General features: G+C 38.6%; 1 protein-coding gene across 3 annotated transcripts in view; it reads left to right on the top strand.

The window, feature by feature from the left end:
- PHTF2 (putative homeodomain transcription factor 2) overlaps nucleotides 1–7,563 on the top strand; it is a 136,941-nt gene extending 129,378 nt beyond the window's left edge. For all 3 annotated transcript variants that reach the window (XM_070369682.1, XM_070369684.1, XM_070369683.1), the window contains 3 exons: nucleotides 546–641; nucleotides 4,358–4,483; nucleotides 5,143–7,563. In XM_070369682.1, coding sequence (XP_070225783.1) covers nucleotides 546–641; nucleotides 4,358–4,483; nucleotides 5,143–5,163 — 243 coding nt within the window. In that variant the 3' untranslated portion in view covers nucleotides 5,164–7,563. The remainder of the gene's footprint in view (nucleotides 1–545; nucleotides 642–4,357; nucleotides 4,484–5,142) is intronic.
- Nucleotides 7,564–27,780: the final 20,217 nt, after the last annotated feature.

Here is a 27,780-nt window from a genome sequence, read left to right on the forward strand (position 1 = left end):
TATTCAATAGAAAGTGTAAAGCCTAATAATTTTGATGCTTAACTTTATTTTGTATGAATTAAAAAAAAACATTTTCCTTATTTCATAGGAATTATTTAAACAAACTTATTTCTAGTGAACTTGTTGAGTATTTTTGTCAGGAATAGTTTGGTTTTTAGAAATTGGTAACCCTGTCAAACCAAGTCAGTTAGAGGGAAAGGGGAAAGTAGGAAACAAACCAACTGATTTACTTTACTCTAGTTATTGTTTATTTTCCGTGTTGATTTGGATCTGGGACTAAAGTGTTGCACATTTTTAATAATGAAATCCAGTTTTCCTTCTTTCAGCTTTTAGTTACATTTGAAAAGTTAAATATCATTTTCGTATAAACTATTTGCTGTAAGAAGTTAGGAATATAGTGAAGTGTGAAGAAGAATATTAATATCACCTATACTCTTAATAATAGAGAACTACTGCTAATATTTTAGTAAATGTTTTTCAGTTCATCTTAAAATGAGTATTATAATTTTAAGTATATTTAATTGTTAATTCTTTTTTAATAAAAGATAAACCTCTACTTGAAAATGGAAAAGAAACCTAACAAAAAGGAGGAATTGACACTAGTGAACAATGTTTTAAAACTGGCTACTAAATTGCTAAAGGTAAGAGTGAAAATGAAAATGGACATCATGAAGAAAATGCTGTTCTAACTTTTCTTACTTTTTTGCTTGTAGATCCTACTTTGTGTTTGTTTTTCAGGATTATCGAAAATGTTTTCCAAATTATTTTTGAGCACATTCATGCAGTTTACATTTTCTCATTGAAAAACTAATCAAAGTAATTCAGATTATTTCATTTTGAAATTTTATTCAGTTTTGAAATTTTAAGACTCTTAATAATGTTCAGAATATTGTAGAAGTTGGCATCCTTAGAAATTTTTGCATCCTAGAACTTAAAATAGATTATAAAAAAGAAGATTTGATGTTAATTCGCTATTTTTTTTTCATTTTGTATTTCTCAAAGCAGTCTTCTGTTTACTTGACCTGAGTTGGTTTAAAAAGTAGTAATACATTATCACTGTAATAATTATATATCACCAATAAGTGAATTTTCAAAACTTTTTTGGGTAGCAATAAAAAATAATATAATTTCAGTATATCTCATCTCATAATAGTAACTCTTTCAGTTCATTTCAGTTCAGTGTCCGACTCTTTGCGACTCCATGAATCACAGCACGCCAGGCCTCCCTGTCCATCACCAATTCCTGGAGTCCACCCAAACCCATGTCTCTTGAGTCGGTGATGCCATCCAACCATCTCATTCTGTCGTCCCCTTCTCCTGCCCTCAATCTCTCCTAGCATCAGGGTCTTTTCCAATGAGTCAATTCTTGGCATCAGGTGGCCAAAGTATTGGAGTTTCAGTTTCAACATCAGTCCTTCCAATGAACACCCAGGACTGATCTCCTTTAGGATGGACTGATTGGATCTCCTTGCAGTCCAAGGGACTCTCAAGAGTCTTCTCCAACACCACAGTTCAAAAGCATCAATTCTTTGGCACTCAGCTTTCTTCACAGTCCAACTCTCACATCCATACATGACCACTGGAAAAACCATAGCCTTGACTAGACGGACCTTTGTTGGCAAAGTAATGTCTCTGCTTTTGAATATGCTATCTAGGTTGGTCATAACTTTCCTTCCAAGGAGTAAGCATCTTTTAATTTCCTGGCTGCAATCACCATCTGCAGTGATTTTGAAGCCCAGAAAAATAAAGTCAGCCACTGTTTCCACCGTCTTCCCATCTCTTTGCCATGAAGTGATGAGACTGGATGCCATGATCTTCGTTTTCTGAATGTTGAGCTTTAAGCCAACTTTCTCACTCTCCTCTTTCACTTTCATCAAGAGGCTCTTTAGTTCCTCTTCTCTTTCTGCCATAAGGGTGGTGTCATCTGCATATCTGAGGTTATTGATATTTCTCCCAGCAATATTGATTCCAGCTTGTGCTTCTTCCAGCCCAGCATTTCTCATGATGTACTCTGCATATAAGTGAAATATGCAGGGTGACAATATACGGCCTTGACGAACTCCTTTGCCTCTTTGGAACCAGTCTGTTGTTCCATGTCCAGTTCTAACTGTTGCTTCCTGACCTGCATACAGGTTTCTCAAGAGGCAGGTCAGGTGGTCTGGCATTCCCTCTTTGGAGGTAATTTAATAAAATATCATTATCACTGCAGTGTTAATAATTCCTTTCTTTCTCAAAAGGAAACTATTTTTTAAAATCTCTGTTTCTGTAACAAATGGAAATTTTAGAGTTGTTGATAAAGTGTTCGTAGAATAGTAGGAAATTAGTTGTGTCTCAATGCCATGGTTACTTCTTCAGTTAACTAAAATGCATTAACTGACTCGAGATTGTGCCTCACAGTATATTAGGCACTGAAAGGAGTCAGAAGAGTTAGGTGGATTTTGTTTTTGTTGTTTCCAGTTTTATTTATTTATTTTTGGCTCTGCTGGGTCTTTGTTGCAGCATGGGCTTTTCTCTCGTTGTAGTGAGCAGGGACTCCTTTCTAGTTGTGGTGAGCAGTCTTCTCTTTGCGGTGGCTTCTCTTTTTGTGGAGTATAGGCTCTTGAGCACATGGGCTTCAGTAGTTGCCAGTCCCGCTCTCTAGAGCACCGGCTCATTAGATGTGGCAAATGAGCTTAGTTGCTCTGCAGCATGCGGGATCTTCCCAGACCAGAGCTCAAACCCATGTCTCCTACCTTGGCAGACAGATATTTTACCTCTGAGCCACCAGGGAAGCTCTGGGTGAGTTTTTGACACAAATATTGAGTATCTTGAGAGTGTAGGCACTGTGCTAGCTAGGAGGAGGCTCTAAAGTTGAGACTTCATGTGAGCAGCTTCACTTGCAAAATAGAGAGAAATACAAAGTTAACCATAATACAAAGCACTCAGTGTGATCTTTCTTGATCAAACATCGTCTTCTATTCAGAACCTGTGACATAATATAGATTGCTCCTTCCTTCTCTTTCTTCACAGCCAAGAAATTCTTGGGCCCATTGACTCACCCTCTCAAATATTGTCCAGTTCATCCTCTTTTTCCTACCAATACTGCTCTAAGTCAGACCCGCATCATTTTCAGTTGAGCTTCTGATAAACTGAACTCTGAGGGCTTCTTCTTTCTGGTCTTGCTGCTCTCTAATCTGTAGTTCTCACATGCACATCTGATATACTGCGCCCCAAATTAAATTCCATTCATGCCAATCTCCTGTCACACTTTGCCTAAAGAATGACCCTTACCTAAGTAGCCAGTTTTATAAAATTTATACTTGCCTCATACAACCTATAGCAATTCAAAGGTGCCATGTTCTTGTGTCTTGGGGAATACCTTCTCTCCTCCCATGAACCAAGTTGCAGGAGCACCTTCTACTCTGGCTCTCTGCCATTTATACATATTTCTTTTGTGGTACTCATAGTTGAATTATATCTTTGCTTGTATATTAGACTGCAGGGTCCTTCAGCATGGGGACTGAATCTTAACTTCTCCAGAGTCTGCCATGGTGCCTAGCATATATAGAACTTTACTTAAATGTTTGAGTCAGTCTATTAATTAATGAATCTATGCATTTGAAAATTATCTCAAAGGGGGATTATATATATATATACACGCACACACACATATATATATGCATATATGTATGTATGTGTGTGTGTGTCTGTGTATAGACAGAAAATTTGGCTAACTAAATTTCTAATTCTTATGCAAAAATATATTATTCTCTTTCTCTTTCAATTTCTATTGTTATAGTGAAAAGTATTCTTTAACCTTGTAGCTACCAGACCAATAGTTTATTAGTCATTCATTTGGGACAGAAATTGGAGTTACAAATTTAGGTTATAGATTTCTTTTAAATGAAAGTCACTTTCTCCTGCTGCTAAGTCACTTCAGTCTTGTCCGACTCTGTGTGACCCCATAGACGGCAGCCCACCAGGCTCCCCCATCCCTGGGATTCTCCAGGCAAGAACACTGGAGTGGGTTGCCATTTCCTTCTCCAATGCATGAAAGTGAAAAGTGAAAGTGAAGTCGCTCAGTCGTGTCCGACTCTTTGAGACCCCATGGACTGCAGCCTACCAGGCTCCTCCATCCATGGGATTCTCCAGGCAAGAGTACTGGAGTGGGGTGCCATTGCCTTCTCCGCACTTTCTCCTAAGAATACCTAAAAGTATATTTACTTACTTCAGGTTTAACCAAGTTTATTCTAAGACTATCATGATTTGTAACTATCTTTTGAAACAGTGGTTGTAAAAATTCTCTTTGCATATTGCCCTGAATTAGTTTAATAATTCTCAATGAATCTGGGTTCATGGTTTTTTCCTCTTCTACTAGGAATTGGACAGTCCCTTTAGACTATATGGACTTACAATGAATCCACTGCTTTATAACATCACCCAGGTTGTCATCCTGTCAGCTGTTTCTGGTGTTATCAGTGACTTGCTTGGATTTAATTTAAAGGTAAGGGCTTGCAGGTATTTTTAAGTTTCTTAGTACCCTATTACATATTCGTGACATTTATTTCACCCTAACACTCTTGAGATCTCACATGTATAGTAATGGAGTCATTTTGATTATATTATATACAATTAATGAAGATAACATTAATTTCAAAGAATGATAAATATTCTTGGCTTATAATGCTGATGGACCTTCTTATTCAGAACAGTATTTGTTACAAATGGTACTCTTGGATAGGATAAGTGGAAGTATTTATTTTTACTCATATATAAGATCATTCTAATTTAGATGATTTTTTAAAAAAGAGCCCTATTACTGGCTTTGGCCAAAAACTATATTATTTATCTATATAGCAATATATGCATCCTCCAACATGTGCAAAGCTGCTAGCGAATAAGATGTAGAATGTTTATATTAACCGGTAGTAGATGTGTATTGTCACTTTCCAGTTAGAGAAAGCAAGAGAAATTGGAGTCTCACTTTTTTATTTGTTTGAGGTGAATTCTTAAAAATAAAAGAATAAAAGAATTTAAAATAGTAGAACCTTCAGTTGTTTATGAATGAAATTTAGATTAAAAAAATATCATGTGATGTAACTTAATAAGTAGCAATATCAAAACTGGCTCTAATGGTCCCTACTTATATTATTTTTTCACTAGCTCTGGAAGATTAAATCATGACAATTCAGAGAAAAGAAGATGTAGCCTCTTTTCCAGAATAAGAGTACCAACTAAGCTGCCTGAAAGCAGTCACTGACTCTTTGCTTCAGGAATCTCAGCTGAGAAATTGAAGTGTTTACATCAGACTGTCGTGTGCAATTCTTATATTTATTTCACTTGTTCACTGTTTTTTACATTTATTTTAGTCTTTATATTTTATTTTTAGCATTGATATACTTAGTTGTTGAAAGGGTGATGAAACTGATGTCCACATACTTGAGATCCTGGTAATTGCTCATAAAAAATGACAACAAATTGTGAGAATAGAAGCCATTGCTAAACACTGTTTCTCCATCAGTGCCGTGACTTGCCTTACTTGAAGTAAATTTCTTTAACTTTGTAATCTTGCATTAGACTCAACTAAACACATAAAACGTTTTTCTTTAGTAAATCAAGATCCAGTCCGGGTTTCTTTTGAGTTATTTTGGAACAATGCCAGGATCTAAACTGATAAAGCTGCAGTTTAAGCACCCTTCAGTATTAATATCTATGGTATTACACAACAGGTCAACAAGTGCTCTTTGATGATAAAACTCTTAATAGAGCAATAATTGTAAATGGTTACCATACTGTAAGATATTTTGATAAAAATTAGTAATAATTGTATTTATTTGAAACACTGGGCTGTTTGCACAGCTCCAACTGTGCATGCTCAAAATGTGCACTTTTTAAAATTGTTACTTTTAATGTGTGTCTTTATATGGGGTATGTTATAGTGTACTAGGGCATGATATGGTATCCTTTTGAGTGAGGTATATACTCATCTCACAAGTGAAGTGCCTATTGATATTACTCAAGTATGTTATGTTTACTCAAGTAAAATAATTTTCTCCCCATGGTACACTATAGTGTATGCTATTCATACCACACTCAAATGAACAACTCAAGAATAACATTGAGAACCAATCAGATATTCCTGATTGCTAGCTGTAAAACTATATATGAGTTTTCAGGAAAAATAGCGATAGCTTGCAAATTCTGCTATCTAGTATATCTCCCTCCTCAACTCGCAGTTACATAAGGGCTATTTTAGATGCTTTTAACCTAGAAAGTAACCCCCTCCCTCCCCTCCAAATAATTTGCCAAGTGTCCAAATGAGAACTTATCTGTTGGCATGTTAGGTAAATAGGGCAAATATGATGGTCTCTTACATTGGGCCTTGATTTTAAGTTGTTATATTTGTACAATCAAATTTTAGGAGTTACATGAAATATTAAATGTTTTAGCAAACTTTTTTTTTTTTTAAACTGGGTGTCTAGTTTTTAAAAGACTTTATTTGAAACAATCTAGAATTTTCTTGGTGCAAGTTGTATCATGTTGAATATCCTCACCTTTTTTTACCATGTTTTAGAGAATTTAAAATAATTAATTGTAAATGATTTATTTGACTGGTGCAGTTTTAATCCCCAAATCATAATCTTAAGATCAGGAATGTGTGGAGAACAGAGCCATATCATAATATCACTTTGCTCTCACCATTCCTTTTGATCAGCCTCAAATCAGCCTCATTGTATAGTATATTTTCTTTCTATAGAAAACAAAAACATTTTGTTTTATTTGCCTATGTTCTAATATGTTTAATAATGACCAAAGTGCATTCTGAGTTTTTTCAAGGAATGTATTACTGGAGCTTTAAGAACATACTTATTTTCTCCTGTGAAAAATTAGGCTTTGTCTGATATGTTTATTCTTCCTCTATTGTCTAATGTTGAGGTTGTTTTTAGGAATTATATTTTATAAAGTTTTTCAAGATAAGGTACATACCTATACAGAACTTAACATTTTGCACAGAATATATTGAATATATTTTGAGAAAAAAAAGTACAGCATGAGTTCTGTTAGGAATAAAAATGAAACTATTGTATCTCACAAAAAAAATCTTATTTCAGAATGGAAATATTTTTGAGAAAAGTAGCTGAGTAAACTGATTTAGGAAAATGCTTGCTTTTTGATTGAAGTTCATTTCAACTTGGAGTTGGGAGTTGATTTATTAAGTACAGTGTACCTCTCAACATTGTATTAATAATATGTTGAATTATGTCACTAGTATGGCAGCGGTAGAATACTAAGAGGGCAAAGTTGTCATTTTAAGTAATTTCAGAACATTAATGGAACTCTTTTCAAAGCAGAAAAATTGACATTGCTGCCTTTAAGAATACAATGAATGTAAGAAATTAAAAGAAATTGTAACATACCACATAATATAGAAAAGACAGTTCAAAGATAGAATTGTGGCAGATGTTGTGTGTTAACTGTTGTTTCTTTGCCACATGTATCGTATTTGAAAGTTTGAATGGCAAGTTTAAAATAAATGTTCTATGACTGACAGTGTTAAACCTGGAGTGGGTTTGGTTTTTTTTGTTTGTTTTTTCAGATTTTCAAGTCATGCACATTTCTATGGTAATTTTATATTTACTGTAGCATAAACTTTAGGTGTAACTGTTAGATTTGAGGGGAGTGGGAATATATTTTTAAAACCTTTCCAACATTTCAGATTTTGCGTTATGATTCTCAGAATATGAAAGAAGAATTAGCGCACAGGCTTTTCATCACCAAAATGCTATGACATCATTAATGTTTGCTTGCTTGTTTGTTTGTATTTAAATACAGAAAACTGGCTGTAGCCTGGGGTATTAAAATTCATTATCAGGAGGATTGTGTTTTTAACCAAGTGATTTTACACATAATTTCAACTAGAGAGATCATGGCCAACAATAACATGGGTAAGCATTGTAATATTTCTGTTCTCTGACTGGTACAAATGTTCATAGGCCTTAATCAGGGACTCTTCATTCAAGTGCACTTTCCAACTTTCTTTGAGCTTAGAATTGGGTCTCTTAATGAGTCTCCCTTCACACTTACAGATAGAGCAATATGACTTGCATCTCTTTATACTGTATCACTTAGAACACTAATTCTCAACCGTTTTTCTACCAACCTTATAAGAGAGATACCACAAATGCTTATTGATATCTCTGGCTCCCCACGGTGCTTACTTCCTGGGGAGTAGACTGTGTATCTTGGATGTGGTACATGCATATTCTGAAAAAAGTATTCCATAAGTGATTTTGAAATTTTGTTCCACTTATCACTCCTCACCACCTTGAGAATTACTGTCTTAAGATCAGAAATTTTAGAGCATGTAAGTTACATGAGATTTTTAACTTCATTGACCACTGTTTTCCCAGCACATAAAATAGTGCCTAATCTCAGTCTATTGAATGAATGAATTTTGAATGATAACTTGAGTCACATAGAACTCGACACCACCTAGTCCAAAGCCCTCATTTTACTATTGATAGGTTTAAAAAAAAGAATCCAAAGAAGAGATTGAAAAGCTTGCCTAAGTTTCCACGAGTAGAATCCACACTCTCCTTTATTCCCTTTGGAGGTATATTCTGTAACAGCATCTCTTAACTAATCAAAATGCTTAATAGTAGGAAAAAATTCTGGAATATTTATAAATATTTATAAGTCTATACATATATGTAGTGAGATCATATGTGTACTAAGAAGCTTTTGGTGTTAGGAAAGAGAATTCATTTGATGGCTCTCCTGTTCTAGGAAAGAGAATTCATTTGATGGCTCCCCTGTTCAGCTCTGCAGTGGGACTTGCTGGAGAGATCACATACTTTGGAGTCAGACTTATTTTATAGTCTTAGGCAAATTATTTAACCTCTGTGAACTTTGGTTTTCTCAACTATAAATTACTGACAGTTATTTTACAGGACTATTAGAGGGATTCGTAAGATTAATATAATATGCAAAGCACCAGCACTGGAACTGACATGTATTGAATGTGCAAAAAGATTGGTTCTCTTTCCCCTCCAAATAAGTAATGGCCCAGGAAAATTAACAAACAAAAAGTTCCAAGCTAAAGCATTCACATTACAAAAGATGTATGCATCCTTACCAAAATGAGACATAACTAAGTATCATGCTTCATAGGAATTATCATACATGAAGAGTTCTTTTACAGAGTTGACATCTAATTCCTTTACTTCATAAGTAGGCACACTAAAATGTGGAAGGGAATTATTCTCATTCTTTTGTTAGCCTGTGTATTATATCCAATTATGAATGACTTTACTAAATTCTCAGGTGCATATTCCATTCATATCTTTTTATTATTAGATTTCTGTTTCGTTTATGTGGTAGATTCCCTTACTAGTAACAGCCTAGAGTTTTTGTGTCTTCTACCTGATCTCACCTCTTAACTTTTAAGTTTCTGCTCACTATTTGTGCTTTGACTAGCTGGAGAACATCTGACTTCACTTTTTACGAATGGTGCTTATCAAGGTATTACTAGAACTTTTGAGTCCTGTATTTGGCAGTGCTTTTTCTTTAATCAGTCTTTTGTCCACTTAGATGTTGCCTACAATGGCTTTTCCAAACCGCCTTTGTTATCATCAAGCTCCTAATCCCTCTCATCTTATAACTATTGGTATTTTATTCCTCTAACTTTACCAAAGAGAGAAAAATCATCATGCATGAATTCTTTTTCCACCTTCTTCAGTTCTGTGAAGGAAACATTGCTCTGTGAGGCCAGCTCTCTATCAGTGCTCAGGATTCTTTTGCTGCCCTCCTGTAGGATACCTCCTCTGCTCTCCCCCATCATCATCTTCAGTCTTACCCTTTGCAGTTTTATATTATAAATCATTTGTATTTCAATGAGAGGTGCTTGGATCCTTAGTATGAGATTGAATTTATTGGTCATAGGTTGGATGGGACCATTGTCTACTAGATGGCCCTGTAAGGGCTTGCTACAACCCTCATCTGAACAAAGCAAGAAGTTGGTCAAGCTTGGTTTTCTTCACTTTTCTCTCTCAGCCATAGCTGAACAGGTCAGTGATTAGTCCTGGGCCCAAAAGCAGCCAGCCATTTTACAGGCCTCGAGGAACCTGTGAAACCAACAGGTATGAGAGTTTTGCCCAGCACAGGCTTTCCATCCTTCATGGTTACTTCCTGACCCAGTCAGAATTTCTGTTAGTGCTGCGAGAATGAATCAGGCACAGTGTAAACAGGAAGAGTTGGTAGGATAGCAGAGTCCCAAAAGAAGCCGTGAATTAAAAAGCCTTAAAGTAGAGAGACAGTGGTGAAAGTGAAGATAGGAGAAGAAACTAACAGAAACTTCCTAAGCTGTTGGAGGCAGAGAGACCGAGTGATAGCTTGACCAGCTGTGCCATTGAATCATTAGAGCTGGTCTCAGACTGTGGTAGCTTCATCTTGTGTCCTGAACCGTGAGGCCAGATGCCCCCATTTATCTTTATGATAAATTCATCACCTCAAGTAACCAAAGGATGACTGTCAACCTGGATAAGCGTCATACATTTGACTGACTGTATAATCTCAAGCCATTTTTCTTCCCTAATTGGCTTTCCCCCTGCATCTTTCTACTCCTATCTCGTTAAGGATAGTGCTTGGCTATCAGTGCTGTCTACTCTTCCAACATATTTATGTCTCCTGTGTCTACAAAATAGTTAACAGTCTCAGGACTAAAAGTTTTGCTTATTCCTTTCTTTTTATGCTGCTGCATTTCTCAGTTCTGTGTTTTCAACAATGATCTGAAATTTAAATTAGCAGCTTGCTTTCTTTTTTGTCTTTTAAAGCAGAAACTGACTCTTTGTGCCAAATGTAATCATTTACTTAATGCAGTTATTTAGCAATCTCTCTGGTTTTTAAGAATTTGGGGTTGTCTTTGTCAAATTCTCTTACAAGTTTTGATCAATTATTTATATTTGGGAATTTCTGGTTTTCCTAACCTTGTAGTGAGAGGTGTATTTTAAAGCAAAATAGACGTGTTGCCAAAGGCTGTGACCAATTTGCATCCCTTGGGATATATACCCGATGTTTGCAAATGCATTTGCTTGTTTTTGCCTGGAAATGCAGACTGACCTGGCAGCTTTCTGGCCTTCTATTTATACCCTTACTCTTGCTCTTAGCCAGAATTTACTGTGTCAGGTTAGTGGTGCTGAAAGATTCTCAAAATGTGAGTCTACTGTCTGGGGAAACACATTCAAGTAAGAGGCTACTCTAGCAAATGGGAAACAGACCAAATGCTTTTAAAATTGCAATTTTATTCTGTTTTTCTTCCATCCATTCCATGGATAGTATTTGAATATCACATGCTAGGCACTGAACTAGGTACTAGGGAAATAGAAATTAAAATACAGTCCCTCGTTTCATTTACCATGGAGGCTAGGAGGTACAAAGTTTAGTTTGTGAAGGGTACGTGCTGTGGAGGTGCCAGTGTAAGTGTCACATGCAAGCAGTTCAGTATGGCTGGTGATATTTGTAGACAAGCGTTGGAAGATAACACTAGCAGATGATTTTGTGAAGTTAAGGGATTTGAATTTTATCCTCAAAGATTGAGACTGCCTAGCTCAGTTCTGGCATGTCGTAATTACTTGGCAAATACCAAACTCAGGGACCACATTCTTCACTTGAGTACTTAGTGAACAGCTCCAGTCTGAGAATTAAGGTTTTTAATTTAAAATTTTTGTCCATGTTAAATCTATGCTAGAATTTTTGTGTCATAAAAAAAAATGACATGGCACAAATCTGTATCTAAGAGTATTGTAAAATTAAGTTGACTTCAGTTTCTTTGTCCATGTTTGGATGATAGAGTCAGTTTATAATTATTGATATTTGCAAAATTGCATCTCTCTCTTTTTTTTTTTAAATTACAGAATAGCCCAGCTCATCTGCACTATGATGAGGACCATGGGTTCTGAAGTTAGGCAGAGCTGGGATACTTCACAGCATGTGTATGGCCTTGGGCAAGTTCCTTACACTCCCTAAGCCTCACCTGTAAAATGAGGTGTGGAGCTGCTGCTGCTGGAGCCTAAAGTGGTTCTTGTGAGTATAAAATTAGAAAATGTCCGTGTACTGGGCATAGTCCTGGCCCACCAACCTCCTGTGCAATAAAACATCAATTTATTTGTCCTCAAACTAAATCCAGCATTGAGCACTTACTGAAAAGATTATTGAGAATATAGTATGTTATGTTTGGAAGAGCCTCTCTTCCCTAGAGTGACACAAAATCCTAGGGGGGATTCACCTAGTACTTGGAAAATACAGAACTGGCCCAGTCCTTATTCTCTGGTGGTAGCTATTCCTCCATTTTGATGCTCCTGCTTGGCCAATGTGTCCTGTGTTTATTGGGCATGTATGCTCTAGCTAGCTCAGAGATGCTCCCCACAGAGGTCCTCCCCGACCCTGACCCCAGGCTAAGCCTCAAGGTCCTCATCTCTGCTTCAGGGTTTCTGTTATTAGTGCCCATTTCCTTCCACAGATGCCCCACAGCTGTGGGCCATTGCACATCTGCAGCCTGTCTTGGGAATGTGCCCCTCTTCCAGTAATCCACACCCCCTCATTTTCCACTAGATCCTCTGAATCCATGAGACTGCTGAGCCAAAGCCTGGTTGAGTTGTTGTCCTGCGAGCCTTGAGAACTACTGTTTTCTGTTCAGAAGTTCCAAAGATAATGATACCCTTGCAGGGAGGGACTTGAACTCAAAATAGATTTGTGAGACTGTGTTCTTAGAATAGTGGAGGGGAGGAGAAGGCAATGGCAGTCCACTCCATTACTCTTGCCTGGAAAATCCCATGGACGGAGGAGCCTGGTAGGCTGCAGCCCATGGGATCGCACAGAGTCAGACACAACTGAAGTGACTTAGCAGCAGCAGCAGCAGCAGCAGCATGCAGTTACAAGCATAATGTAGATGGATCCTAAACTACATATCATGTGTAATACATAAATGAGATTGTGCTTACATAAAGAAATGATCCTCTTAAGTGTAGAATTAATGGACTTTTTAAATATGCAGATGACACCACCCTTATGGCAGAAAGTGAAGAGGAACTAAAAAGCCTCTTGATGAAAGTGAAAGAGGAGAGTGAAAAAGTTGGCTTAAAGCTCAACATTCAGAAAACTAAGATCATGGCATCTGGTCCCATCACTTCATGGGAAATAGATGGGGAAACAGTGTCAGACTTTTATTTTTTTGGGCTCCAAAATCACTGCAGGTGGTGATTGCAGCCATGAAATTAAAAGACGCTTACTCCTTGGAAGGAAGGTTATGACCAACCTAGATAGCATATTGAAAAGCAGAGACATTACTTTGTCAACAAAGGTCCATCTAGTCAAGGCTATGGTTTTTCCAGTGGTCATGTTTGGATATGAAAGTTGGGCTGTGAAGAAAGCTGAGCGCTGAAGAATTGATGCTTTTGAACTGTGGTGTTGGAGAAGACTCTTGAGAGTCCCTTGGAGTGCAAGGAGATCCAACCAGTCCATTCTAAAGGAGATCAGTCCTGGGTGTTCATTGGAAGGACTGATGCTAAAGCTGAAACTCCAAAACTTTGGCCACCTCAAGTGAAGAGTTGACTCACTGGAAAAGACTCTAATGCTGGGAGGGATTGGGGGCAGGATGAGAAGGGGACAACAGAGGATGAGATGGCTGGATGGCATCACCGACTCAATGGACATGAGTTTGGGTGAGCTCCGGGAGTTGGTGATGGACAGGGAGGCCTGGCATGCTGCAATTCATGGGGTCACAAAGAGTCGGACACGACTGAGCGACTGAACTTTCTGTGTTGGTCCTTGTATTTAAGACTGTAAATGTCATCGGCTTTTGTACAGTTAATGTCTCTATTAGACTCTTTAAAAAAGTATCTTCTATGGTTAATAAAATGTAAAGACTGCAAAAAAAAAAAGAACAGTGGAGGGGAAGACATCACTCTTTTTTTTTTTTTAAGTCTTTTCCAGCATCAGATATTCCAAAGAATCCTGCCACTTAAGAAAAGTGTTTAGTTTGGTACCTGACATACAGTCATGTCACAATAACTGTTAAATATTAGCATTATTATTTTTATTAGCATCCTTTTCAGGTAATAAGCAAAGATTCAATGATCTCCATAAATTAATTATCCAATTGGAAAATGAGCTAGAAAAATTGAAGCTGTCTAGAAAAAAGTCTAAATTGTTAAAGAGATGAAAAGTCAGACTTTGGGAGAAAGCACTTGGACTCAATATGGAAATGAAAAAAAAAAATAGAAGGTCACATTTGTCTTTGGGCATGTGATGGCTTACAATGAAGTCCCTAATCATCTGCTCTTCATTCATCTCAGAATTTAAAGCAACAGGTAGCACTTGGATTGTATTGTGGGACTTTAGTTTGTTATACACACACAAAGTATGAAACAAAAAGCGTCTTATTCAACACTGAATGTTACTAGAAACTGGGGCTACCCCAACTCTAGAGACACTTCAGCCAGTTATGGGCTTCACCTGCTTGGAAATAGGAACTGGTTTAATTGGTGCATTGAATCCTCCTCCTCTTATCAGTGTAGAACGATACCATGTAGAGTACATTGTCATTCAGTAGCTGATCCAGAAAATCGTATTTTCTCATCTGCAATGGAAGATTTTTTCATCTCAGTTGAATATGAAGGAGATGTGGCATAGGAGGAAGGTCATGCTCTGAGTATCAGGAACCTAGATTTTTATCTTTCCTTTTAGGCTGATTTCCTTGGTGACCTATAGTAGCCATTTACTCTCTATCTGAATAAAGATGGGACAGAATTAAAATAACTTGGTCTGTTCCCATTGAACTTTACCATTCTGAGACTTTTTTCTTTACATTTTCTCTCTCTACTCCTAATTGTTTAGTTTGCCCTTACTTTTTCGATCTTCTTTAAGCATCTTATTAAAAGATTAAGTAGGCACATGATTCTGCCATCATAATAGAATGTAACATCTTTGTGTGTGTAGGTTATAAGAAACAAAGTCTTTCTTTTATATCTTCCCAAACATCTAATGTAGATCTTTGAACATAAGCTTCTCACTGCTGCTGCTGCTAAGTCACTTCAGTCGTGTTCAATTCTGTGCGACCCCATAGACGGCAGCCCACCAGGCTCCCCCGTCCCTGGGATTCTCCAGGCAAGAACACTGGAGTGGGTTGCCATTTCCTTCTCCAATGCGTGAAAGTGAAGTCGCTCAGTCGTGTCCAACTCTTAGCGACCCCATGGACTGCAGCCTATCAGGCTCCTCCATCCATGGGATTTTCCAGGCAAGAGTACTGGAGTGGTGTGCCATTGCCTTCTCCGAAGCTTCTCACTGAGGGGAAGATAAAGAGGGAGTAGCAGAGGGAGACCATAAGGTTTCCTTAAGAGTGTGGTGTCTTCATGAGCGTCTCAAGCTTGGCTATTAGAATGACGTGGACCCTTAGGAAAACTGATATATTTGTTCCACTCCCAGAGATTCTGAGAAGAGGATTTTTTAACTCTGCCCACTATTACCAGTTACTCTTGGGGAACCAGAATTGTGATTATTAAAATGTTGGTCTTCATTCTCAGAAACATTTAGACAGTGTTGAAGACATTGCCAGTGGATTCATGATTTCAGAGGCTAGAAGAAATGTGTTTGCTATGTTGACAACTGAAAATTTTGTGCCCTAAATAATGTACCATTGTTTTCTCTTTTTTATTTATTAGTTTCCTGGCGCTTCTCATACCTGGAGACCCTGTTGATCCTCGTTAGCTGCTGACAGCACCTGTGAGTAATATTGCTCCTGCCTCAGGGCGTAAAGATTGTTGATATGTTCAAACAGAATATGTCAGCTGAGTGTTGTCGGTGATGTTTAGCCTGTCTCTGCTTCCCAGAGTGCTCATCTGTGGTACAGAGGTACAGCAGGTCTTTTAGGTACTTTGTTTCAAGAGGATATTTAAAGAGGAAAGCACAGTAATTTGTTGCAGACATTGAACTAATCTAAACTACTCATCAAATCTAATCTTTAAATCAGCATGAGGATTACCTTCCTTACTTTGTCACAGATTCTTTAGGGTCAGGTAGGCCCCAGGAGTTGCCTCCATCTCAGTTGATAAAAGATTGAATAATCTAGATCTGCCATTGAAAAGTGTGGTTCAGGGCATTTAGGAGATTACCAAGACTCTTTCATGGATCTGTAAGACAATGGATCTTCATGAATGAGTGAAAGATCCATCCAAGTGTAATATGGATCAATGTATTTTAATGTAGCAGCATAAAATATGTAAAATGTGGTTTCAGATTCCACCCAGTGATGTTACCTTTAAATAATCTATGTACACTTGAACTTGTATTCTGCTATTGTTTGGTAGTGAAAAGTGAAAGTTGCTCAGTTGTGTCCAACTCTTGGCGACCCCATGAACCGTACCGTCCATGGAATTCTCCAGGCCAAAATACTGGAGTGGGTAGCCTTTCCCTTCTTCAGGGGATCTTCCCAACCCAGGGATCGAACCCTGGTCTCCCACATTGCAGACAGATTCTATACCAGCTGAGCCGAGAGTGCGTGATAAATATTAGGTCAAATTGGTTGATTGTGTTGTTCAAGTTTTCTGTTTACTTACAAATTCTCTACTTTCTCTATCAGTGATTGAGGAAGGGGTGTTGAAATCGCCAAATGTAATTTTTTTTTTAGTATTGATTTATTCAGCTGTGCCTTCATCATAGCATGCAGGGTCTTTAGTTGTGGCATTCAAACTCTTAGGTACAGTATGTGGGATCTAGTTCTCTGACCAGAGATTGAACTCAGGTCCTCTTCATTGTTAGCACAGAGTCTTAGCCATTGGACGGCTAGGGAGGTCCTCCAAATATAATTGTTATTCAAGAGAATAACAGTTCTCTTTTTATTTCTGTCAGTTTTTGCTTCATTTATTTTGATTTTCTCTTATTAGGTACATACATATGTGTTTAGCCTTGTTATGAACTTACAATAAATTGATCTCTTTATCATTATGAAATGACCCTCTTTATCCCTATTAATATTCTCTGTTCTGAGATCTACTTTGTTTGATATTAATATATAGCCACTTTGGCTTTCTTTTGGTTAATATTAGCATGGCATATATTATCATATCCTTTTACTTTCAGCCAGTTTGTATTTTCATTTTTAAAGTGAGTTTTTTTGCATTTGGGATGTATTTAGGTCTTGCTTTATTATCCAGTCTCCTAATCTCTCTTTAAAAAATTTTTTAATTTATTTTCAACTGTGTTGGGTATTTGTTGCTGCATGGACTTCTTTCTAGTTGTGGTGAGCAGGGGCCTCTCTCTAGTTGTGCTTTGCAAGCTTCTCACTGTGGTGGCTTCTCTTGTTGCTGAGCACAGGTTCTAGGGTGTGTGAGCTTCAGTAGTTGGAGCGTGAGGGCTCAGAAGTTCTGGTTCCCAGACTCCAGAGCACAGACTCAGTAGTTGTGGCGCACAGGCTTAGTTGCTCCACAGCAAGTGGGATATTTCCAAATCAAGGATCAAACCCGTGTCTGCTACACTGGCAGGTGGATTCTTTTACCACTGAGCTACCAGAGAAGCCCTATCTCTGTCTTTTAATTGGGAAGTTTAGACCATCTACATTAAATGTTATTATTGATATGGTTGGATTTAAGTCTGCCATGTTGACATTTGTTTTCTATTTGTTCCATCAATTTCTTGTTTTATGTTTTTTCTGCCTGCTTTTGGGTTGAGCATTTTTTATGATACTTTTTATCATTTTTGTTGGCTTTTAGCTATTTATTTTGTTTCAGTGGTTGCCTTAGGGTTTGTAATATACATCTTAAACTTACCATATTCTACTTTGAATTGGTGTTATATCACTTCACATATAGCAGAATTCTGTAATAATATACTTTCATTTCTTCCCTCTGAAAATTCGTGTTGTGTCGTACATTTTGTTTCCATATGTTATAAATTCCACAGTACATTGTAGTTGTTTTTACTTTGAATAATTGGCTGTTTTTTAAATGTATTTAAACAATATAAAAAATATTTATATTTATTGACATAATTACCAGTTCTGATCTGTTTTATCCCTTTGTGTAAATCTAGATTTCCTATCCCTTGAAGGATTTCCTTTAGTATTTATTTAGTGTAAATCTGCTGGTGACAGATTCCTTTAGCTTTTGTATGTCTGAAATAGTCTTTATTTTGCCTTTGTTTTCGGACAACTAGTTTTAAGCAGTTTGTTTTTGAAGTGACTTGGTTTGGCTTTGTTTGTGTTTCCTGTTCTTGGAACTGATTAAGATTCTTAGATCTAATGGGCTTATTAATTTTATCAAATTTGATTTCAATAAAATCTTGGCCATTATTTCTTAAAATTGTTTTCTGCCCCTCATCTGCTTTAGGGATTCCAAATACATGTATATGAGTCTACTTAGAGTTTTCCCAAGTATCACTGGTGTTCTGTTCACTTTTTTTCAGCTTTTTGTCTCTGTGTTTCATTTTGTATGGTTTCAATCATGATAGCAAGTTTACTGATCTTTTCTTTCTCCACATCTAATCTGCCATTATATATTTTTTCCTGTTTCTTAGATGATTCATGCAGGATGGTAAATCTGATTGCTGTTTTTCCCGTCTATTTTGGAAGCAGAAATCCCATCCATTCTCTAGAAGCCACATATTAAAGAGATTTGCAAAGATTCAAAACAATTCTACACTTTAAGCTATTTTTTGTTTGTTATGGAAAATGTTTTTTATAAAAATATTTAGATTAACATGTAATTGATTTATTATCATGACCTTGAAATAAATTAACAAATAAGTGTTTAAACTTCTTCTGTTTTAATTTTGAACGTGGTAAATAATGGTAGATACAAGCCATGCAAGCAAAAAGTCTTTGAATTTGTCAGTAATTTTTAAGAGTGTAAGGGCTTCCTTAGTAGCTCGGTTGGTAAAGAATCCGCCTGCAATGCAGGAGACCCCAGTTCGATTCGTGGGTTGGGAAGATCTGCTGGAGAAGGGATAGGCTACCCACTCCAGTATTCTTGGGCTTCCCTGGTGGCTCAACTGGTAAAGAATCCGCCTGCAATGCGAGGGACCTGGGTTCGATCCCTGGGTTGGGAAGATCCCCTGGAGAAGGGAAAGGCTACCCAGTCCAGATTCTGGCCTGGAGAATTTTATGGACTGTGTAGTCCATGAGGTCATAAAGAGTCGGACACGACAGAGGGACTTTCACTTCAAGAGTGTAAAGTGATTCTGAGACAAAAATAATCTGAGAACATGTGATCTACATGTCTGAAGTAGTTAGTGGATTGCTTGAACCTACAAGTTGGGTAACCCTGGTGCTGAGGAGGGCATGGGTATAAACATGAGAAGACCCGTAAGCAGATAGAACAACAACAAACAAAAGTTAAGTCACGTAGCTCCCAAGAGACTCAGGGTAATGTAGATTTTTCACTTTTCAGCTGCTGTATAGACATTTGTAAGGCCCACTTATCCCTCCTGCCCTTAGGATTTTTGAGACAGTACTAAAACTAAATTCCATCTTTTTTTTTTTTTTTTTTCCCTTTAAGGAGGAAAAAGAAACAGGAAGGGAAAATAAAACACTATGGTAGACTTAAAAGGGAGACATTTTGAGAGGGTCCTTTTGGAGTCCAGAAATTACATTGCTATGACAAAGGATCTTACTGTTCACAATGCTTATGGGGAGGCCAGCAGATTGCACGTCTGAGGTGTAGAAAAGGAATCTCTAGTTTTGTGACTCTGTGGTTATTTTCAGTATGCTGGTAGTTGATTGGCACACACTGGAGAATGAGGACCTTCCCTCACCTTACTGTCCAATCTGGGCAACATCTCTCTGGGACTTATTATCTGCAGTTTATCTGCAGTTACAAAGTTGGAGTCAGAAGCCTTTCTAGGTCTTCGTCTAAGTTACAGAAACCTGCATCAAACTAGCTTAAGCACAAAAGAGCATTTATTAACTCATGTAACTGGGAAACCAGGCTGAGCTAGAGCTGGCTTGGATCACTATGGCACTATCACTGCCATAGTGGCTTCACTCTAAGTTCTCTTCCCTCTTCTTATCTCTTCCCATTTTCTGCCCATTCCCTCTACTTACCTCTGTTTACTTTGTTCTCCATTCAGCCACAGAATAGCCATCAGAAGCTCTAAGCTCATATGGACCTTTGAGCTCATGAGCTCAGAGATAGAAACAAAGATGTACTCTCAGCAGTCACAAACCAATCCTTTGGAGACTCTTTCATTGACTGGACTTGGGCCACATGCCTGTCTGCAACCAATGACCTTAGACAAAGCTAAGGAGAACCTCGGTTATCCAGACTGGGTCATATGCCCACTCCTTTGGCAGGGAGTGGTGGATCAATTGGTATTGGTATCCCATCAGAACTACCTGGAATAAGACAGAGGCAGCTCAGTGACTGAAATGGTGCTGGGCAGACTGCAGCCTGCATCCTGCATCTTCAAAGTGTCGTGAAGTGAAGCAGACTGTGCTTATTAGGTGTTTATGAATTAAAAAGAAATACAATCATGTGGCTATTACAGCACTGTTGAGAATTTGGACTTTTCTTCTGGGTACCCTAATTCTCTTCTTAGGAACAGTTTCCTCTTTGCCTGTTGCTTTTCAGATAGTTCATCTGCATGCTTTAGAAATCATCTTTCCTCTAAAGCCTTTTACTAACTTTTGTTACATCAAAAACAGAGTCAGCTGCACCCAGAGCATTCCTACTCAATGATTTTCCTTCCTGGGCCAACACATTCATGCTTCTTTTCAAATTTAAATCTTTTCTACTTGAATATTTTCTTTAACCCTGGTGTGTAACAGACATGTATAGTCAGAGTTGGTATTAAAAGTGTACAGATCAATAAAAAGGCTAAGAGGATGATCTCTTAATACAGAATCCTCATCAGATTTAATGTTTAGTTGAGTAATCACCTCCAGCCTCTTTGGGAGTGCAAACACACAGAGTGAACACATAGGTGAAGGATTATGCACACTGCCAGAATGTTTATTATATAAGACATTCTGTTTTTTTCTGAAGTGGCAGCCTTTATAAAAAGCTCTCTCTACCAATCCACTTTAGAATCTCATTCCTATGTTTTTAAGCCTAGAAGAATTGAACAAAAATGTAGAGTCTGAATTTGTGCACTCATACAAATAAGATCCACAGGGTCACAAAGAGTTGAACACGAGTGAGTGAACAACAACAAAAAATAGGATTAACAGTGTCATTGTAGTTACGTTTTGGAATTTAGCTTATCACCTACGTGTTATATTTAGATTGGTACTATCACAATGAAAAGGCAACACGCCAGGTGGTTATTACATTCTAGAATATTCAAGCAAAGAAATTTGCATTTGGAATTAAATATAAGGCCTTGATCTTTCACAAGATCCAGCCAAACTCACAGTTCAATAAGAGACAAGAATCTGGCATTCACTTGTGTTTAAATGGGTGGGTTGCTGGAAGAAATGCTACAAAAGTTATTGGAAATTGTCTCTGAAGACGAAAATATGTGTGATATTAATTTCTTTACTGTCCAAGTGTTTTTGCAATGAGCACATATCACTTTCACATTAAAAAATACTATAGATATAAAGAACAAGTAAAGGCTATTAATTCAGATCTTTGATATAGCAAGGGGGGTCAACCACTGTCACTTGCATTTTAATGGAGACTCAAAGACAAGTAGAAAAGTGGGATAGCTTTATAGTGGAAAAAAGGGAAGGCCTTGGCTGTGCTGTGACTGGAAGCTGTTTGCATGAGGAAGCCATAGGTGGTCTAAGCTAAGCTAAGGTCACTTCAGTCGTGTCTGACTCTGTGCGACCCCATAGACAGCAGCCTACCAGGCTCCCCCGTCCCTGGGATTCTCCAGGCAAGAACACTGGAGCGGGTTGCCATTTCCTTCTGCAGTGCATGAAAGTGGAAAGTGAAAGTGAAGTCGTTCAGTCGTGTCTGACTCTTAGTGACCCCATGGATTGCAGCCTACCAGGCTCCTCTGCCCATGGGATTTTCCAGGCAAGAGTACCAGAGTAGGGTGCCATTGCCTTCTCCAATAGGTGGTCTAACTAGAAGCCTAAAACAGGGTATTTTATGGTGTATGTATTTGGCTTTCTCTGACTGGTCCTAAATTGGAAGTGAGGATACAAATTAGCAAAGCTAACAGTTGTTAGTCAAGTCCTTGTCAGTTTGAGCAAGTTATTATAAAAGTTATTGTTTGGCTTCTTGGATTATTATTAGAGATAGCAATCCAGTCTCCTGCGAGGAGACTTCCAGGGCTGATTATTGTATACAGTATAAGACGGTTGGTTTCCTGGGCAAATTGCTGCAAGTTATGGGTCAGAGTTCTGTTTTTATACCCAGTTTGGTAATTGTCTCTTTGTATATTCAGTCTCTCACCAGGTGGCCCTGACTGCCCTTCTCACTGACTGCCTTTTCTCTTTCATCCATTATTAGTTCACACTGAGTCTGTCAATATCAGGTCCTCAAATAGCTAAAATAAGTTTTACAAAGGCATGTTTTAGATTGGTGTGATATGGTGATTTATAATAAGAAACGTATGTTTGGTCTTCATCCAGCACATAGGTCTATAAAAAAGAATTATTTACTTGGTTGTGCTATTTATTTTTTTAGTTGTGGCACACAGGATCCTTTAGTTGGGGCATGTGGATCTAGTTCCCTGACCAGGGATCAAACCGGGGCCCCTATGTTTGGCACATGGAGTCCTACAACTTTATAGGGAAGTCCCATAGCACATAGCTCTTAAACCTTTGGAGTTTCTTAGGTATTGAGAGCCACTGGGGAAACAGTGGAAACAGTGGCTGACTTAATTTTGGGGGGCTCCAAGATCACTGCAGATGATGATTGCAGCCATGAAATTAAAAGACGTTTACTCCTTGGAAGGAAAGTTTTAACCAACCTAGCAGCATATTAAAAAGCAGAGACATTACATTGTCAACAAAGGTCCGTCTGGTCAAGGCTATGGTTTTTCCAGTAGTCATGTATGAATGTGAGAGTTGGACTATAAAGAAAGCTGAGTGCAGAAAAATTGATGCTTTTGAACTGTGGTGTTGGAGAAGACTCTTGAGAGTCCCTTGGACTGCAAGGAGATCCAACCAGTCAATCCTAAAGGAGATCAGTCCTGGGTGTTCATTGGAAGGACTGTTGTTGAAGCTGAAACTCCAATACTTTGGCCACCTGATGCGAAGAGCTGACTGATTTGAAAAGACCCTGATATTGGGAAAGATTGAGGGCAGGAGGAGACGGGGACGATAGAGGATGAGATGGTTGGATGGCATCACTGACTCAATGGACATGGGTTTGGGTGGATTCCAGGAGTTGGTGATAGACAGGGAGGCCTGGTGTGCTGCGGTTCATGGGGTCGCAGAGTCGGACCCAACTGAGTGACTAAATTGAACTGAACTGAGAACCATAAGGGTATCTTTGCTATGTTAATGAGATGACTTTTTTATTTTAACAAAAATAATTGTTAAAAATTGCATCTGTGCTGAATTGTGAAAGTTCTTAGAATACACCAAATTATGTTTAAGCAGGATACACCTACTGAATGAGACCCACTGACCCACGACACTCAGGAAACTGGCTTGAACCCCATTCTGGGCACTCTGATTCTGCCCTAATTCTGCGGAGTCCCAGTGTGGTCTGGCATGTGTACCCACCTCAGGACCCTTTGTTGTGCCATTAGGGCTGCAGGACAGCTGTCTGACAAGCACCATAAGGCCTCTTAGGACAACCCATAGGAAGTTTTGGAGCTTAAGTTCAGGTCTCCAGTTGCCAAGATTTATGACTGTGTTGCAAAGAAGAGACATTTCCCCCAACTTCTGAGAGTAAGCTCCAGAGTGGAGAGGGAGCATATATATCCCTTTCAGTGGGGAGGGAGAGACATAGGCACACTGCCCTGAGAGCAGGCCTTCACTCCCAGGCCCTCCCTTCAAGCATTACCTGGTTTACACTCACAACGTATCAGCAAGACCACTGGCTCATTTCTTCTGAGTAAGCTCAGGTGTCTGCCCCCACACACAAACCCGTTGGTGAAGAGTGCAGTGTCATCGTGTCAAATCTCTGACCCAGTCTCTGGGAACTGCTCCTTCTGACTCACAGACCACTTGTTAAAGAACAAAGTCACGATTAGAAGCCTCAGAGATACCTGACCACCATCTGGTAGCTCCAGGCCCAGGTTAAGACTGAGAATGGGTCTTCAAGGTGGTAGGTTTGATGTGAGTCCTGGCTCTCAGCCAGCAGCGGTGAGATCTTGAGGCAGAACTTGCCCCTCAGATGATTTTCTCATGTTGAAATAGTTGGATAGTTTATTTTAGAAAGCTTACCAGAAATAGGATGGGGTGAAATGTTGGCAATAGAAATTGCTTAATAAGTGATAGTTCTCATTAATGCCAAATCATATTTACAAAATAAATTCAGTCCCCGTCTGGCAGTTTTTATCAGACTCAAAACGCCATTCTTTAAGTTTCCCATCGAATCTGTTAGTAAAACCAGAAACTATCTGTTGCTCATCTCTAAACCAACTATAAATTGTCTTTATTATGCTTCAGTTAACATTGCACAACCTGAAACAGCTTCAGTTCAGTTCAGTCACTCAGTCGTGTCTGACTCTTTGTGACCCCATGAATCACAGCACGCCAGGCCTCCCTGTCCATCACCAACTCCTGGAGTTCACTCAGACTCACGTCCATTGAGTCGGTGATGCCATACAGCCATCTCATCCTCTGCCGTCCCCTTTTCCTCCTGCCCCCAATCCCTCCCAGCATCGGGGTCTTTTCCAATGAGTCAACTCTTCGCATGAGGTGGCCAAAGTATTGGTGTTTCAGCTTCAGCATCAGTCCTTCCAAAAAACACCCAGGGCTGATCTGTAGAATGGACTGGTTGGATCTCCTTGCAGTCCAAGGGACTCTTAAGAGTCTTCTCCAACACCACAGTTCAAAAGCATCAATTCTTCGGCACTCAGCTTTCTTCACCGTACAACTCTCACATCCATACATGACTACTGGAAAAACCATAGCCTTGACTAGACAGACCTTTGTTGGCAAAGTAATGTCTCTGCTTTTGAATATGCTATCTAGATTGGTCATAACTTTCCTTCCAAGGAATAAGGGGCTCTTAATTTAATGGCTGCAGTCACCATCTGCAGTGATTTTGGAGCCCCCCAAAATAAAGTCTGACACTGTTTCCACTGTTTCCCCATCTATTCGCCATGAAGTGATGGGACCAGATGCCATGATCTTCGTTTTTTGAATGTTGAGCTTTAAGCCAACTTTTTCACTCTCCACTTTCACTTTCGTCAAGAGGCTTTTTAGTTCCTCTTCACTTTCTGTCATAAGGGTGGTGTCATCTGCATATCTGAGTTTATTGATATTTCTTCCGGCAATCTTGATTCCAGCTTGTGCTTCTTCCAGCCCAGCATTTCTCATGATGTACTCTGCATATAAGTGAAATATGCAGGGTGACAATATACAGCCTTGACGAACTCCTTTTCCTCTTTGGAACCAGTCTGTTGTTCCATGTCCAGTTCTAACTGTTGCTTCCTGACCTGCATACAGATTTCTCAAGAGGCAGGTCAGGTGGTCTGGTATTCCCATCTCTTTCAGAATTTTCCACAGTTTATTGTGATCCACACAGTCAAAGGCTTTGGCATAGTCAATAAAGCAGAAGTAGATGTTTTTCTGGAATTCTCTTGCTTTTTCAATGATCCAGCAGATGTTGGCAGTTTGATCTCTAGTTCCTCTGCCTTTGCTAAAACCACCTTGAACATCTGGAAGTTCACGGCTCACGTATTGCTGAAGCCTGGCTTGGAGAATTTTGAGCATTACTTTACTAGCGTGTGAGATGAGTGCTTCCATCTTTCAGATTCCCAGGATGACCTTTGTCAGCTTTGGGAGGCTTAGGCCTGTTATTCATAGGAAGTGCTATTAACAGGGCAGACTGTCATTGCTAGTGTTCAAAATGTATCAGATTTTTTGGGGTTTGTTTGTTTTAATGAGAAAAGAGAAAGCAACTCTACTGAGTCTACTAATTCTATAATGGAAGTTCTCACTTTTTTGTATATTCTTATGTATATAAGTTAATTTTGATATTTTACTTTTCTCTCTTAATAAAACTGTCATTGACAAAGTAACTGGTCACCAAATCAGTGTGTTTCTCTAATAGGGTAAAACATGTAAGATATGATAGAAGTCTATGAGCATCTGGTCTTACTAAATATAATGTGGCCCTCAGTGGATTGGAGCAAAGAAAGCATAACCTTTGCAGTTTTCATTACTTCATATACATTATGTATATTCTTATTTTCCACATGCAAATGTTAGGATAAGGAAATGGCTACATTCTTTTTTTTCCAAAATCATAAGTCACCCAGTAATTTCTTCTTAGCAATCTGATGTTCAGTGTTTTATTGAATCTAAGATGTCATCTATTATAAAATATATCATTATTCTGTGTATTACTAGAAAAAGCACTGTCATAGATTGAGAGATGTTAAATGTGAAAATGTGAGTCTTGAAATCAGTCGAAGATGGTACAGCCTTCTATGTTTTTACATCCTTTGTGTCTGTTTGCTCACAGTAATACTTAAAGACATTAGTTGACCAGTTTGAGAGAATCAATCACAATTAAAATATATGTTCCACTTTATACAACACAAATACAGCATTTCACTGCTGGATGCCCTAATCATAACATTTTAAGTACTAATGAAATGAAGCTAGTTTATATTTTTTGAATTGATTAAATAATACAAGGGCTCAGTCATCAGGCAGATCGAGACAGGCATCACTGGGAGGACTGGCTGGGTCTTACAGTGTTCAAAGGGTTTGTAAACGGAAATGCCATTTTGTTGTTCCTTCTGTCTTGTGCACTGTTCCTAACAAATCCTTGGGATAATACCAGATTCCCCCCATCCCTGCCTTTTAAAGAACCAGTTATAGAAGAGCTTCAGATTTTGGCTAATACTAATAAGCTCACCCAGGCAGTTATGATACTTCCCTCAAGAGTATAACAGGCAGAATTATTTCAGGAAGAGACTTTGCTAGCAGAATGCTAAGAAAAAGCTCAGCAAGGAGAATGGTAGATGGAAAATGTCAGGAGAGAAATTGATTTCTATTTTGAGGATAGTAAAAGCATTACATTTTAATGCATTCAAGTTTGGACTGATTCATAGCCAGTGACCATGCAGGTTAAAGCCAGAGGGTGCACACTCCCACTGAGAGGTAGGGCATTCACACTCTGCCTTTCAGCAGTCAGAGGACAGGAGGTAGGGGCTTGATCTTTGGAAGCCTCAGTTTCCTCATCTCTGCTATTGGACTTAAGGATATGCACACCCGTTTTAGTCTTTGATGCTGTGATCTAGCCAGAGGTCATCGTTGAGCCCCAAAAGCAGGCCCGGGATCAACCTCCCTGTGAAAGGAGGTTAGGACTGAGTAATGGTCATGGTACCAAGGACTTTAGGCATCAGATTGGCCCATAGGAGCTGAGATTCTGGGTTCCTGGACCATTCAGACTGAGATTGTTGTTTTGTCTAACTCCCTGATCTCTGTCAAGGTCAGGTCTGTACTCAGCTCAGGAAAGCGGGAGATAAGGGCCAAGCATAGTGGTGACCATCAGGGCACTGCTGAATAAGGCAGAAAGCAAGGACCTGAAGCATTGTCAGGTCTCCTGGCAGCTTAGAAAACTCCTCTGAAAGATTTGGCCTACCTGGTAGATAGTAAGTCTGACCATCTGCCTTTTTACCCTTGTCCCTTCTGTCTATAAACCCTTCCCAATGCCCCAGGCATGCAATTAG

Source organism: Bos mutus, chromosome 4 (assembly GCF_027580195.1).
Source record: "Bos mutus isolate GX-2022 chromosome 4, NWIPB_WYAK_1.1, whole genome shotgun sequence".
Taxonomy (NCBI): domain Eukaryota; kingdom Metazoa; phylum Chordata; class Mammalia; order Artiodactyla; family Bovidae; genus Bos; species Bos mutus.